The sequence below is a fragment of the Pelmatolapia mariae genome, linkage group LG16_19, assembly GCF_036321145.2.
Source record: "Pelmatolapia mariae isolate MD_Pm_ZW linkage group LG16_19, Pm_UMD_F_2, whole genome shotgun sequence".
NCBI lineage: Eukaryota > Metazoa > Chordata > Actinopteri > Cichliformes > Cichlidae > Pelmatolapia > Pelmatolapia mariae.
The window spans coordinates 15,707,728-15,723,251 of record NC_086241.1 but is presented as its reverse complement, the minus strand read 5'-3'; the positions used below and the strand labels follow the sequence as shown (position 1 = coordinate 15,723,251).

General features: G+C 37.5%; 1 protein-coding gene across 2 annotated transcripts in view; it reads right to left on the bottom strand.

Annotated features, from left to right (window-relative positions):
* Nucleotides 1-207: 207 nt before the first annotated feature.
* The window catches only part of LOC134644319 (sodium channel protein type 2 subunit alpha-like), a 29,909-nt gene continuing 14,592 nt past the window's right edge, over nucleotides 208-15,524 (bottom strand). For both annotated transcript variants that reach the window (XM_063497244.1, XM_063497243.1), the window contains 12 exons: nucleotides 14,546-14,902; nucleotides 13,934-14,389; nucleotides 7,514-7,652; nucleotides 7,271-7,425; nucleotides 6,809-6,982; nucleotides 6,547-6,669; nucleotides 4,945-5,211; nucleotides 4,782-4,838; nucleotides 4,105-4,242; nucleotides 3,908-4,012; nucleotides 3,532-3,802; nucleotides 208-3,435 (listed from right to left, as the gene is read on the bottom strand). In XM_063497244.1, the coding sequence (XP_063353314.1) occupies nucleotides 2,237-3,435; nucleotides 3,532-3,802; nucleotides 3,908-4,012; nucleotides 4,105-4,242; nucleotides 4,782-4,838; nucleotides 4,945-5,211; nucleotides 6,547-6,669; nucleotides 6,809-6,982; nucleotides 7,271-7,425; nucleotides 7,514-7,652; nucleotides 13,934-14,389; nucleotides 14,546-14,902 (3,441 nt within the window). In that variant the 3' untranslated portion in view covers nucleotides 208-2,236. The remainder of the gene's footprint in view (nucleotides 3,436-3,531; nucleotides 3,803-3,907; nucleotides 4,013-4,104; nucleotides 4,243-4,781; nucleotides 4,839-4,944; nucleotides 5,212-6,546; nucleotides 6,670-6,808; nucleotides 6,983-7,270; nucleotides 7,426-7,513; nucleotides 7,653-13,933; nucleotides 14,390-14,545; nucleotides 14,903-15,524) is intronic.

Genomic DNA, 15,524 nt, shown 5'->3' with positions numbered 1-15,524 from the left:
ATAGCTGGATGCAAAAAATAAGAACACAGAAATTTTGGGGGAATAGTGAATAAATAAAAAGAGGAATGAAAACAAATGGATACAGAACCAAAATAAATGATAAATATCATTTTATATCACATTATATAAAATAATTATTACATACAAATAGTTTTAATATTACTTTTGCTACATAATAAAAGCAATTTAATATATTTTTTTAACCAAGTCTTTTTTTTTTCTTTTCATACTGGCAGTTTTATTCCCCCATAAAACAAACAAAGCATATGTTCTCTGTTCATAAGATAAACATGCATGTTGTTGTGGTCATTGCTGTTCTTACTGGTCATTTTATTTAGGAATTGCTATATATGGTATAGTGGTATTTATATATATATAATTTTTTTTTTAAAGTACATTTTAGAGAACAACAAAAAAGTCATTCTAAAATCTCAAAAATATAAGGGCTGTAGATGGGTAAACAAAGCATATTACACATAACAAAAATAAATAAAAATGGAAGTAGTTCTTAACAAACACATTTGACTGGACAAAAGGCAGAAAGTAGTACACTGCTATTCCAGGAAATACTGTGAATGATAAGAAGACAAATGTTATAATCTCATGCAATCAAATCGTCTCACTGAATAGCTTTTCCCATAATCCCTTTCCAGTTCCACCCTCACACCTCACACTCCACTTAAACAGTCATGAATTAAATAATGCCGCTCATACTTTACTTTCCGTGATAAAATAAATGAATGTTGTAGGCATACTTGACTTAAATGTAATCTTTATTCCTTTAGCTTTTCAGTGAAATAGGTTATAGCATTGTTGTCTTGCATGCAGGTAATTTATACACTACAAGCATTATGCATATAAATGATGGGAGTTGTTAAAGTCTTTGTAATCAAAACATTCTTGCATTATGCATACAGTATACCTTTATGTTGAACGTTTTAATTACATGCAGAATGTAATTACATGAATGGATTTATACTTTTATAACACAGAACGAGAAAAGTTTATGACACAGTTTAGGATGGATGTGATGGGATGTGTGAATAACTGAAAAAAAATGAACACAACAATATAAAATGTAAACAGAAGTAGGAAATAGCTTAGGACATGTGAGATGTGAAAAGCCATATCCTTGAGGTCATTCAGAATATTGTGAGCCATATTTCACTTGGCTTAGACAATAAACATAAAAAGATTTAATGGTGCACTCTGAGAAAACTTTTTACATAAAATAAAACAAAAACCCCACCCCTTTTACAGTTATAATTTACAAAAATGTCCATTGAGGATTATGTAAAAACAGCTTAACAGGAGGGACATATAACGACAACAGTATCCATGTGTCTCATAAATAAGAATTTCCAACCATATTTAAGGTTTTTTTTATAAACAATTGCATTTTTCACCTTATAGCTCCTATTGGATGCATCAAACCCCTGTTGGCCAAATACAACAACATATGGAGAATGATTTGAAAAACGATTTAACAGTGTACAAAGTATTTTTCAAGGGTTACTGCTCTGACACTCATAATCAAATATAATCAGCAAACTTCTTTGTGATTTGTTTCAATTGAAGGGTAAGTTTCTGTATTGTAATAAAAAAGCAGCCTTACCAAGGCTTCTTTGCATCTGGTGGACAAATCATGGCGCACACTCTAGCATGTATAATCACTGACATTGTCTCTAGGATTTGAAGTGCTATTAGTGACAAGCAAAAATAACCTTAAAGCAGTGCATTTCTGTGTAAAGCCTATACCTGAAGATACAACCCTTTCTGAAGAGTAAAAAAATGTATAAAAAGACAATTAATCAAACTATGATTTTTTTTTTCAGCAATAGCATATAACTCTCTTTTTTTCCTGCTTGAAAAATTAAGTTGAGTAATACACCAATCAGTGATATAACAACAATTCAAGACACTGGGTAGCAGAACTAGCTGCAATACAAGTAAAGCATTAACTAATATGCCTTTCAGAACACTAAGTAATGTTGCCTCACCTCACAAGCAGACATAATGGATCCTTGCTCCTCAATTCATCCAAGTGAGTCATACTGTAGCCTGAATGGCTCTTTTCTATTTTAGAAACTCTCCTCTAGACTCAAGCAAGCACAGTCAGTTTGGCATAGTAGATATCCATACTAAAGAAGAGAATCCACTGGAAGTCTTAGTTACTGTGGAAGGTTGTAAACATTTTGCATTCACTACAATGTCTTTGGTGTAGCACAGATTTCCTTTACATATCTTGTTCTTTGACATCTTTGCTCACAACCTCCTTTTCACTTTTGTCTTTTTCATATTTGTTTTTTCCATTTGTTGTCACACTGTTACATGAAGGTTGAGAGGCTGCAGAAGGTGTCAGTTTGCTTTTATCGGCACTAGACGTGTTTTTAAGTTTGTCTGTGTCATGCTTTCCCTTGTTAATGAGCTTTTTATCCTTTTGATTGTTAATATTGGATGTGTCATGGGACCTTCTGTCTTTTCCTGGACACTTCCTTGTATAATGCCTGAATGCTCTCTGGATGACAGCAGCTGAAACCTCCTCCTGTTTGCGACGGAGGGTGGTAGTGATGGGTTCGTAGGACACCTTGGAAGGATTTGAGGCCATGAAGCGCTCTTCCATTTGCTCCTTTAGAATGTCCATTTCTCCACCCTCACCTAGAACACGCTTTGTGAATGCAAACAGGATGTCTAGGCAGTGAATGCGGTCCCCACTCACCATGGGTAAGTCCATAGAGATCAGGTCAAACTTGTTAGGCTTGGCTATGCGCAATGGTGGTTCCAGATTATCTGCAAATTCTGAAAGCTTTTTATACTCAATGAACTGTGTTGCATGAGGATCAAACCTTTCCCAGACCTCATAAAACATTTCAAAATCATCCTCACTCAGTGGGTCAGCGCTCTCTTCAGTAGCTACACCAAAGTTTTCCAGGATGACTGCAATATACATATTCACCACAATAAGGAAACAGATGATGATGTAGCTCACAAAGAAGGTAATTCCCAGTGTAGGATTTCCACAGTTTCCTTTAAAAGTACTACCAGGATTCTCCATCTCAGGGTCACAGTCATCTCCATTTTTGTTGAGAATGGGATATAGTAGGGTATCCCAGCCACCAGAGGTGGTGATTTGGAACAGACAGATCATGCTATTTGCAAAAGTCTCAAAATTGAAAAGATCATCAATACCTCTTTCCTTCTTGACATATGCAAAGTTTGACATGGCAAAGATGGCATAGATGAACATCACCAAGAAGAGCAAGAGACCAATGTTGAACAAGGCAGGGAGTGACATCATCAAGGCAAACAAGAGTGTGCGTATTCCTTTGGCACTTTTAATAAGGCGGAGGACGCGGCCAATCCGTGCCAGTCGGATGACTCTGAACAAGGTTGGTGAAAGAAAATATTTTTCTATTATCTCGGCGAGAAACATGCCTAAAGGAAGAAATGAAAAGATTAAACACTGGAAGACAGATTACTGCAATATTAAAAATGTATCAGAGAGAAACTGTAAATGGAGGTGAGTCATACCGATGATTGACAGAATAACAACGATGAAATCAAATATATTCCAGCCATTCATGAAAAAGTAGTGCCGGAGCGAGATCATCTTCAATAAGCACTCTCCAGTGAAGACGACAATGAATACCACATTTATATAGTAGAGAACATTTTTCTTGTAGTCTGACTGTTCATCAGTTTCCACCATCATAGTGATCATATTAAGCGATATTAGAATCATGATCACAATATCAAAAGATTGCTTGGTGGTAAAATCGAAGATGTATCCTTGAATCTTGTTCTAAAACAGACATACATAGGAAATATAAACAACAATAAATTTTGGATTAAATAAAAGTGAGGGTTTTAATTCATACTGAATGCAGTGAAGGTTTGAGTTACATACCGATGGTCTAGGGATTGGTTTTTGTGGTTTTTTTGACCCCAGCTTTTTCATGGCATTGTAGTATTTCTTTTGTTCTTCAGTCATAAAGATGTCTTGACCTCCGAAGTAAAGAAAGCATGATAGGCATGTTGAATCACAACAACATGTTGGAAGCCAAAATACTACAAATTAGTTTACAAAGCAGATTTGATACTTATCTTTTTCTTTTGCTGATTGAAGTTGTCTATAATGACACCAATGAAGAGATTGAGTGTGAAAAATGCTCCAAATATGATGAAAACAACAAAATAACAGTACATATATAGGTTGACCTCATACTCTGGTTGTTCTTCTGGCTACATAGATGACAGAAAAAACAAGACATTAAAACAGAGTCATCCTTTGAATTTCTGTACGAGTTCATGTGTGCCTCATGAGGAGTGGCCCTACTTGTGTGGCATTTAGATTACTGCAAAGCCCCCCCCCCCCCCCCCCCCCCCCCACCCCACCCCAAAAAAAAAACAAACAATTTTGTTCAAATAAAAAGGACTTCAAAGCCTAATGCAGTTTGTCACCTTCAAACTTTGATCTAACAGCTAACTGGACTATTTTATCTTTACCAAGATTATGATCTGTAAATACAGGTTAAGCATTTTGATCATGATTAAGCAGCAACAGCAGGAAATGTTTGGTATGCATCAGGTGTAGTGTTCCACAGCTTTAACGTGGCCAAACAAAATAGGATAATCTAAAATTAATTTAACAGTGTTATATGTTTTTCGTGAACAACGTGTCATCTCCACAAAAAAACAAGGTGTAATATGATTTAATTAAACATGGATATTTTATTGGAGTTCAAGCATTTCAACACTGAAATACTAAAAAAAATCACCACCTTGCTTTGAGAATCAACAGCAGCATACATGATGTCCATCCAACCCTTAAATGTAGCCTGTAGAAAAGAATACAGCAAGTGACATTAAAAACACATATTGTTGTATTACAAAACTGGCACAAAATGTGACACTAATTATGAAACACAATACTGAGTTACTTACCACTTGCAACAGGGCAAGGTAACCCATGCCAACATTATCAAAGTTGACCTTGACGTTCTTCACACTAGAATCCGTGTAATTACACTTTTTCATATTTTTCACTTGTGATACAGGGAACGGCTCATTTGTGGTTGTGTTGACACAATAGTAGAATTTTCCCGCAAATAAGTTGACCCCCATGATGCTGAAAATGAGCCAGAAGATGAGGCATACCAGCAGCACATTGAAGATAGAGGGAATGGCTCCCAATAGGGCATTGACAACCACCTGCACACACAAATCATGACATATCTGTAAAGCTGACAGGGATCACAGAATCTTAAAGTGATGTACCACACTGTATACTCTGGCAATGGGAAAAAACAAATGTGTGCCAACATGCATATTGACATCACACCTCATCACAGCTATGACTAACACCAAAGATCCAACACAACTACATGGTAAAGGTGGGAACAGAATCAGGAGAGGAGTCAGCAGATGAGTTTTAAATTTTAGATAAACATTGAAATGAACACCTTGTAGAGAAAGGAGGATGCCGCAAAATTTGATTACTGTAAAAAGAAAAATACATAAAACATAAAGAAATCATGTTACATACGCAACAAACAATATCAAAACAGCGATACTGGCATGGAAGCTATTATGGCACTACTGACGCACATGAGAATTTGTGCATGCAAATCAGGGAATACTCTGGCTACCACGTGAGGAAAGATGATCACTGTAGCAGTGCTGTAAATCTAGACCACCACAATATGAAGGCAACTAATCAATACCTGCCTTATTGATTTCAGCAGCCGACAAAGCTGTCTCTTCAGTTACATAAGTTACCAACCTGATAAGACCATGCTTGCATAGCACGGTAAAAAACTCTAATGCTGTGAGATATCACAAGAGAAAAGTGATATAAGAATAATTTGATATTTTGGTATTTATTTATTTTTTGTTTCTTGAGAGTTAGAGTAGCACTTTATAGTAGCACTTTATTTGACTTTATTTATTTCGCAGCTGTTGTTTTTATTTATTTAAGTTCTATGTACCTTCGAGTTACAGGATTTTATTTTATGTTTTGTATTACTTTTGATTTTGAATTGATTTATTTTCATTATTAGATGCTGTGTATTAGCTCTGTAAAAAACAAACACATTTCTTGAGTCAATGAAAACAAATTTACAATATTAAAAACAGCATTTTTTTTTACTTATGAAAAGCACTATATAATGGGGTTGTATTCTCAGCAAGAAATTCCCGCAATGTCAAACTATTCCTTTTATCAAAATTCTGCATCACCTGTGTATATTTGAGGAGTTATTGGAAGTAAAAGTGATTTTTTTCAACTTGGAGAACAAAATACTTAAGCTTACCAGGATGACAAATGAAGGCAGGAGAAAGGGAATTGGGGAAAGACAGGAATGCTTGCATGCAACAAATTTTATGTTTTATTGTTGAATCTGTGCTACAATAATTAATCAATTTCTGATGGCAAAAAGGTGGTCTAACAAGCTGTACCTAATGAAGTGGAAGTGTTCTGTACTAGTATATTGAGCTAGTGCTAGACAGCATGACTCTGAATGGATAAGTACTTTCAACAACTCTTACCCTCATGCCCTCAAAGCGTGACAGGGCTCTCAGTGGCCTCAGAGCTCTTAGAGTTCTCAGAGACTTGATGGCACCAAGTTCATTAGCACCTAATGCGTTGGCTACCAGACTGACCAGTGAGACCTAGAACACATGCAACACAAACATGTCGTGAGCAAAGAAGAATTATTACACACATTAATCAAAGACAGTGCAGTTTCATTCTACGTCTCAACACAAAAAAGAACGGATTGAGCACTGTGTAAGCAGAGTTTCAACCTACATCAACAATTAGGAAGTCCAACCAGCACCAGGCATTTGTGAAATACTTGGCAAATCCATATGCCACCCACTTCAGTAACATCTCCAGAATAAAGATGTAGGTGAAAATTTTGTCTGCATACTCCAAAACTGTTTTAATAGTCTTCCTCTGCTCAATGTAAATATCCTCAAATGCCTAAATGTGTGGAAAAAGACAACCTTTAGTAATGCCAAACGTGCACATAATGAAATTTCCATAATACACTACAGGAAATATCTCAGGATTTGTCCCAAAACAAGTGTGAAAACAAACCATTAAAGAGGCTGATTCAGTAATATTGAATGAAAAACTATTCAAACATGAGCAGTTTGAGAATCTATTGCTTGATGAGAGATCCTAGATAAAATATCTCACATAAATCCACAAAAGAAACCAAATTAGTCATCCAAATGCAACATTTGCTTTCTTCATGTAAATACTTACAAGGGCCCCACTGCTAAGCAGGATCATGAAGATAATAAAGCTCTCAAACCAGTTGTGCTCCACTATCCGATAACAGGTTTTTCGTAGTGTCCACCATGTTTTCCACCAGCCCACATCTACATTTACTTGACAACAATGGAATGTCTGCACACAGGCTGAAAAAAGACAATGGGCAGATGGGGTTTTAGTCATGGAAAATGCAGATTCAAATTAAATTTAAGGTTAGGTAGGTGGTGAATTCACCAGCAGGGAAACAGGGATCGGGCTCCATAGTGTCTTCTAATTCAAAGTCTACAGAAATTGCTCCCTCCCCAGCTGGAAGACCATCCACTGTGCTTCCCTCTGAAGAGCTGAACTGTCCATCATCTTCATCTTCAACAATCTGTTTATGAGAGAATGTGGATGAAAAACAAGTGTTGGGTGAACAAATACAACAAAGCTATTGAGCAGCACTATTTTCACACAGAAATAGTTATAACATATGATGGTTACAGTTTTTCTCAGTCGCTTTGGTGCGTTTCTCAGATCAGAATTGAAATTCTCATAACTATTAGTTCAACCTCCACAACACTCAGTCATTTGTGCACATCATAGTAGCAATTTCTCCCCTCTCTGAACAAACTGCAAATGATCTTGGACATGAATCAGTTGCTTCCATACATTTCCCTGCTGCTTCCTGACATTTCCATTTGCTTATGTCATGTCAGTCAAAAGTAATCATACCTATGGATGCTGAATAGTCGTTCCCAATAAAACTAATAGTCATACATCCATTGCTTGAGTCATCACACACAAAATTGTTGAACTAGTTATCACATGCCAAATATTGGCCATCTGTCAAGCAAATCCTATACCTTTCTGTATCATTTTTCCTGGAAATGGCTCCGAAATTGAACAATTGATCTCAGGTGAATTACAGCTGTCACTCATGAGGAGGCGTGTGAAAGTTCAGTTGTAACCAATGACAAACAACTTGTTCACTGTCAATTATGGATGAATCCTGTGAATCCCCAATTGGCAAGCATATATAAACTGCGCAGGAGCTAGTGTGTACCATTTCTACACTTCTGTGACACAAAATGGAAGGTCAGCACCGTGGAAGAGGGGTGAGGATGCGGGGAGGAAGGGGAAGGGGAAGGGGAAGAGGGAGAAGAGGCAGATATAGGCGGATTCCTAATGAAATAAGGGCTACAATTGTGGACCATGTTGTCAATCACGGCCTCACCATGGAGGAGGCTGGTCGAAGGGTGCAACCCAATATTGGAAGAACTACTGTCAGTTCAATCATTCAAACATTCCGTAGGGAAAACAGGTATGCAAACAGTAATTCACTGTACTGTACTGTGCCATCTCAGACACATCACATGTTACTGTACTGTATTTGCAAATTCACAAAAAGTCCACTCTGCACCACATAGGATTGTCAGACAACCTCGCGGAGGCGGAAGAGGGCCCCTTTTTACCCCACAGCAAGAAGAAGCCATTTGTGCAATGGTCATTGCAAACAATGCAATAAAGCTGAGAGAAATACAAAGCGCTGTCATAGAGAACTACACGGTATTTGGCAATATTGAATCTGTTTCAATTTCAACAATTGACAGAGTACTCAAGAAGAATGAAATCCACATGAAGCAATTGTATAAAGTGCCATTTGAACGAAACAGTGAAAGGGTGAAGGAGATCCGTCACCAGTATGTGCAGGTAAAGCTGGTCTTCTATGTTCTGCACTGCAAACTGTTTTACAGTACTTCGTAGTTTCATGCAGTACACTTGCAATTCCACAGCACATACTCTACAATGTGTTTTACCAAATGCATGCATTACTGTTTGTTACTGTACACAGGCATATTGTGACATTGCATTTCTGTCTCTCTCTAAAGCGTGTACTGGAGCTGGAAGCCAGGGAAACACTGCACACATTCATATATGTTGATGAGGCAGGTTTCAATCTGGCCAAAGGCAGAAGGCGTGGAAGAAATCGCATTGGACAGAGGGCAACCACTGAAGTCCCTGGTCAGCGCGGAGGGAATATTACCATGTGTGCAGCCATCTCAGACAACGGCGTCCTCACCCATATCCCCCTTCTTGGTCCATACAATACCCAACATCTCCTGACATTTTTAGACACTCTTTACAGGGACCTAGTCCCTGAGAATGAGAGAGGTGGAGGCCAACTCAGCAAGTATGTTGTTGTCTGGGATAATGTCCGTTTTCACCACTCCCATCAGGTCAGAGAGTGGTTTGCAGCACATGACAGAATTCTGGTTGAATATCTCCCTCCATATTCCCCATTCCTTAATCCAATAGAGGAGTTTTTCTCTGCCTGGAGGTGGAAAGTTTATGACCGGCATCCACATGAGCAAATGGCCCTGCTAGCAGCCATGGATGCAGCATGTGACGACATCACAGCAGGGTCCTGCAGAGGATGGATTCGCCACTCCAGGAGATACTTTCCTCGCTGCATTGCGAGGGATAACATCTGTTGTGATGTAGATGAAAATATGTGGCCAGACAGACAGGAACGTCTGGATGTGCCAGAATGATTTACTGTACTGTTACATGTGCTGTTTATTGTTCACATTAGTGCACAGCTCTACCAAATGGGTGATGTTTACATGTATTCTACAGTGAACAAGTGACTGTAGCATATTTTTCTTTTGCACAATTCTGTAGGATTACAAACACTTCAACACAATGGAAATGTGAAACGTACGTATTCAGTGTCTCAGTTACTCCCAAGACTTCCATAACATCTACAGTGACTTCACTGCACATTTCAGATGGCTGTACAGGTAGGCCATAGTGCTGTCGTCAGCATTTTCAGGTGTCACCAATTGTTTTTGCAATGGGAAACACTGAAATTATAAACTGTCATAGTGGAAACATGACAATGCCATTTGACTATCTTGTTCATACAGATGGTGTCAAGACTTTTCATTTTGATGGCACTGGCAGTTTCATTGACATGGATACTTGCTTTTGCGGTATGGATAATCAATTCTGTGCATGTGACGTGCTTTTGCAGGCTATCCACTAGGTTTTGCAGTTTGCACTAATTGTTTTGGGAAATGCACTAACTGCTGTGCAAATGTTGATGGTGTTCTGAGAAACGCACCAAAGCGACTGAGAAAAACTGTAAATTAAAGCAGATATATGATCACACACAAACGCATGCAAAACTTTAGCCAAAACAACAAACTATTAGTGAGTTGACTCCAGAGAACAGTTGAGTGGTTCTCAACAGCAAAGGCACCAAGAAGTCTGCATTACAGTTTATACTGTTTTTCTGCTCAGTTCCCTATTACTGGAGGAAGAGCATAGATAGATAGATAGATAGATAGGTAGGTAGGTAGGTAGGTAGATAGATAGATAGATAGATAGATAGATAGATAGATAGATAGATAGATAGGTAGGTAGGTAGGTAGGTAGGTAGGTAGGTAGGTAGATAGGTAGGTAGGTAGGTAGGTAGGTAGGTAGGTAGGTAGGTAGATAGATAGATAGATAGATAGATAGATAGATAGATAGATAGATAGATAGATAGATAGATAGATAGATAGACTGGTAAATTTAAAGCCTGACAATGCTTTGCAGTAGCCATAAGTTCGCTCCTTCAGCCTGTTGTTGTATATCTATCTGCAGGGCGTGTCTCCTAATAGCTAATATGAAAACAGCTTGAATGTCTTCCTGGAGAATGCAGAAGCACTTGGCTGCCCTGGGACCAGCTAATGCAGAACAGGGAATAATGTAAGCATGTTACTCTGATACATTGTATGCCCTACTGTTAATGTAATGATGCTTTGTGCATCCATTCTACAACTGTAAATCTGAAAAAGGGAGCTTAATGTTACATTTGTGGAAAACAAAGAGTCACAAATCAACACAATATGGTTGATTTTAAAATACAAGCTATTTTGAATAATCAACAGTATTATAGCAAAGCTAACTCATTGTGTACTGAAATCCAGAAATAATGGCTAATTACCACTGTGTTTTATTAATCCTTAAAAATCATAGGCCCCATATTAACACCTTACAGGATATTTATCATTAAAAATATCCTTTATGTTTAGTGGTACACTGGGCTATAGACTATCAGTATAGTCACTGTAAAAAGAAAGTACTCCTTTTAGGTGATGTGTATCAGGACATAATAACACATTAATTAATTAATACAACCTCAGATGAACTACAAAACATTATATATGACACACTTCCAGGTGTGAGCACATCTATAAAAGCAGACGTTTTGGCAGTTTGCTGGTCTGAGCACTCAGGCATGTGTTAACACAATGCCAAGGAGGAAAGGCATCAGCAGTGAAGTTAGAGAAGCATTTTTTACTTCCCATAAATCTGGGAAGGATTATAAGACCATTTTGAACAAGTATGAAGTCCATCATTCTACAGTCAGAAAGTTTAACCACAAGTGGAAATCATTTTAGACCATCCACTCCTGGCTGAGCTTGCCAGGAGTGGACATCTCAGTAAATTCACCCCAAAGTCAGGCCATGCAATGCTCAGGGAAACTACAAAAAACCCAAGAGGTTTGACAGTATGAAAGTACAATTAAATAAAGACTAAACAATTATGACGTGTTTGGAAGGATTGCCATGAGAAAGCCTCTGGTCTTTAAAAACAATGTGCCAGTATGGCTTGAAAAACTCTTGAAAAACTGAATTTTAACAAACTACAAGTCTTCTGATGCAATGACCTTCAGAAAGACTAAACCAAACTGGAGATGTTAGCTCATAATTCACGGTGCCTTGTTTGGTGAAAAGCAAACACATCATACCAACTGCCAAAGAGTCATAGAGTCCAACATAAACTACTTTTTATAAGTATTCTGCAGTCAAATTTGAGTGCATCTGTCCAACAGCTAAAACGTGGCCCAAATAGGAAAATTGTCCCTACCACATCAACAGATCTACAACATAATGGCTATAAAAAATGTGTCCATAAATGAAGGCCTTGAAAGCACTGTTGTAAACACGTGGGCTAAAATTTCTCAAGTCATACAGAAAACAGTTATTTCAAGTTATTGCTGCTAAAAGTGGTTCAGTAAGTTATTGAATCATGGGGTATACATGTCACATGCTACTTCTGTATTTTGACTTAGTTTTTGTTAAATAAATAATGACACTGTGTAATATAACATCTGAGGTTGTTTAATTTTATGACCTGGTAACCTGATTATCTATTTCTGTTTTCCCCTTATGTTCCACAGTGTAAAAGCTTGACAAAGGGTCTTTCTTTACCATAATGTGTTCTTAATATTTTGTTTAATCATTAACATACACGAGGGAGGGGGAAACACATTAGAAAAAACAAATCAAGTGAGTGAATTAAAGTCATCAAAGAATTATAACCGATCTGTTAAAGGGTTATTTGATTCTTGTCATAAGCAGGGCCCTCTTTAATGAGTCTGATGTATTGTAAGGAGTTCTTACAGCATCTGTATCAAGCAACAACAAGTAAGCAGAAACAATACAACCCTTCCTATAAAATGCCAAGAAACTGCCAAGAAATATTATTTTTTTCTGTTACCCATCCAAATAATAAATACATACACGGACAGCAGCAATAACAATGCAACAGTAATATTATAGAGACTCAATATATTCCTTTCCTACAACACAAAACACCGTCCTCTTAGAGGGAGGATTAAGCTCCCTAGCACTCAGACTTAAATGGCTCATAATGTAATGTGCACACTGGTATTTTCTCATCTATATGGTCTCTTCTTGTTAAAAGGCTATGGTATATGGGCAGTTAGGGAAAGCATCATGATACATGTCATTGCCATGACTGTAGATTGTAGGCTAAGTCCTTCACTTCACTTCTTCTATTTGCACACAATACAAGAATGGAAAAAACCCCAAATGACCAGTGTCAATATTATGAGTGCCCCGAAAAACTGACCTTTTTTATTGAGCCATACTACAAACCTCTGCTGTGCAATAAGGTGCTTGAGCTTTTTCATGTTCAAAGCTTGTAAAATTCAGTTAAACCTGAAGGTTATCTTCTAATTTACACACAGTATGAAAACCTCAGGTAGGGCTTGAGCTATCCCTTGAGACAGCATCTTACCAAAAACAAAATAAATGAGTTTAGACAAAAGAATTTAGAGAAAAGCAATTGTTCATGCTCAGGAGATGGATATACAAAGTGATCACTGCATTTCCAAGTGTCAGAACGGAAGAAATTTCATCAAGAAATTCAAAGAGAGCCACACAGTACAGAACAAACCTGGCAGATGTAGCAAGAGAAGAATTTCAAATACTCTGGAATTTTGAACCTGGTATTTTTAAGTTTTTGTGAAATAATTTTGTTTCTGTGTGCAAAGTAAAATAATGTAAGAATAAAAAAATAACTAGGATGTTTGGAAAGGATGTTTGGAAATGAACACTAGGATGTGTTAAAATTCCTTTCTCTGTTAAACAGGACTTGGAAAAATTTGTGAAAAGTTATAGACGACTAACAATTCTGTCCTTTGCTGTATGGTAATGAATACCTAATTTACCTCACCAACAGTGTTCTTTTAAACCAAAGTCCTATGTGACTGTATTACATGTCATAAACATTTAACTTGCAATGTCATTTAAAAAATGTGCTTTAAAACAGAAATCAGGAATCTAGAGAGAGCAGTTTGACCAACAGGATCCTTACCACAGGGCATCCTGCTGCATCTGATGATGCACTGCTGAAGTCCTCAGTGTTAAGATTTTCAAAGTCAGACTCTCCGATAGCAATAGGAACAGTGACAGTCACACTAGGGTTGTTGATGAACGACATTATGGAATCATCACTCCTGCTGCTGACTATGTATTTGTCCCCAGTTTTGTCCACGCCAATCACCTCTCCATTGCCATGATTGGAGATTCCGTTTGACCCTAAAGGTTTGTGGAGTTCATCCAGAGATTTTTCCTCATCCTTCTTTTGTTTCTTATCTCTGAGGCAGGCGCTGCTGCAGGTGCTTCGAAGCACCGACTTTGTGAAGGCAATGCCTTTGTGTATGCGTGCAATGGCAATTTGCAAATTGTTTGACTCAGGGTCATCTTCTTGCTTTGCCAGGTTGTCAGCACTGAATGAACTCAGCAAAAGGGCCAAGAAGAGGTTCAATACCTATAAGGTAATGATATACAAGATAAGATTTGTAACTGATAATAACAAAAGAGTACATATTACTGTAAAATTGAATAATGAACAGGTTACTAAATTAGGAAATACATTTTTAAACAGATTAATGAATTAATGAATTGACCATAAAATGTAATGTACCACAAGGTTTCCTATAACCATGACCATCATGTAGAGAGTGAGACACTTGGGAATCCCAGCCACTTCCATACAGTCCCACATGGTTTCTATCCACTCTCCACAAAGCACACGGAAAACAATGAGGAATGAATGGAAGAAGTCATTCATGTGCCATCGAGGAAGAGTGCAGTCTTCAGAAATTTTACATACACAGTCCTTGTATTTTTTTCCAAATAGCTGCATGCCCACCACAGCAAAGATGAAGACGATAATAGCCAAGACCAGTGTCAGGTTGCCCAAAGCCCCCACTGAATTACCAATTATTTTGATCAGTTTATTTAGAGTGGGCCAGGATTTAGCCAACTTGAATACTCTAAGCTGTAAAAGAAGAGGAAACAGAAGTTATTTCCTAACTCAAAACGCAACACAACATACAGGCTATTGCATTTGTGACAAATAGAAGCATATAAATCCTTAGGAACTATGTAGATCCAAGTTTTGTCTTTCTTTTTGTTTGTTTTTTTAAGTGCTTAACCAGAGATAGCGGCAGTAAACCAGCCTCAAATTATATTGCTCCCTCACAGCTAAAATTATTTTTATTATCAAATGTTTTTATAATGGTATACATTGGGATTTTTACATTGTATGCTGTGCTGCATGTTCTTTCTGTCAGCATATCATGGGTGTGAAATCGAATGGCTGAGTCACACTAGAGTAAAAATAGGATGACAACCTCTGACTGAGAGTGGGAAAAAAATCTGTGGTTGCCCAGTAATTGCATAGAACTAACCATTTCAAAGGCAATGAGTAAGTTCATTGCACTTATTTGCAATAATTTTGGTCATGCCACAGTCTCCGACCACTATTTTCATAGTCTGATTATAGCATTAGGTAACAAGGCCAAAGCTAACCAAATAAACAGCATGGTGCTGAGTGGATGAGTGGATCTTGTAACATATTGTTTGATTATTTATTTAATTATAGCAGAGTAAACCTGCTC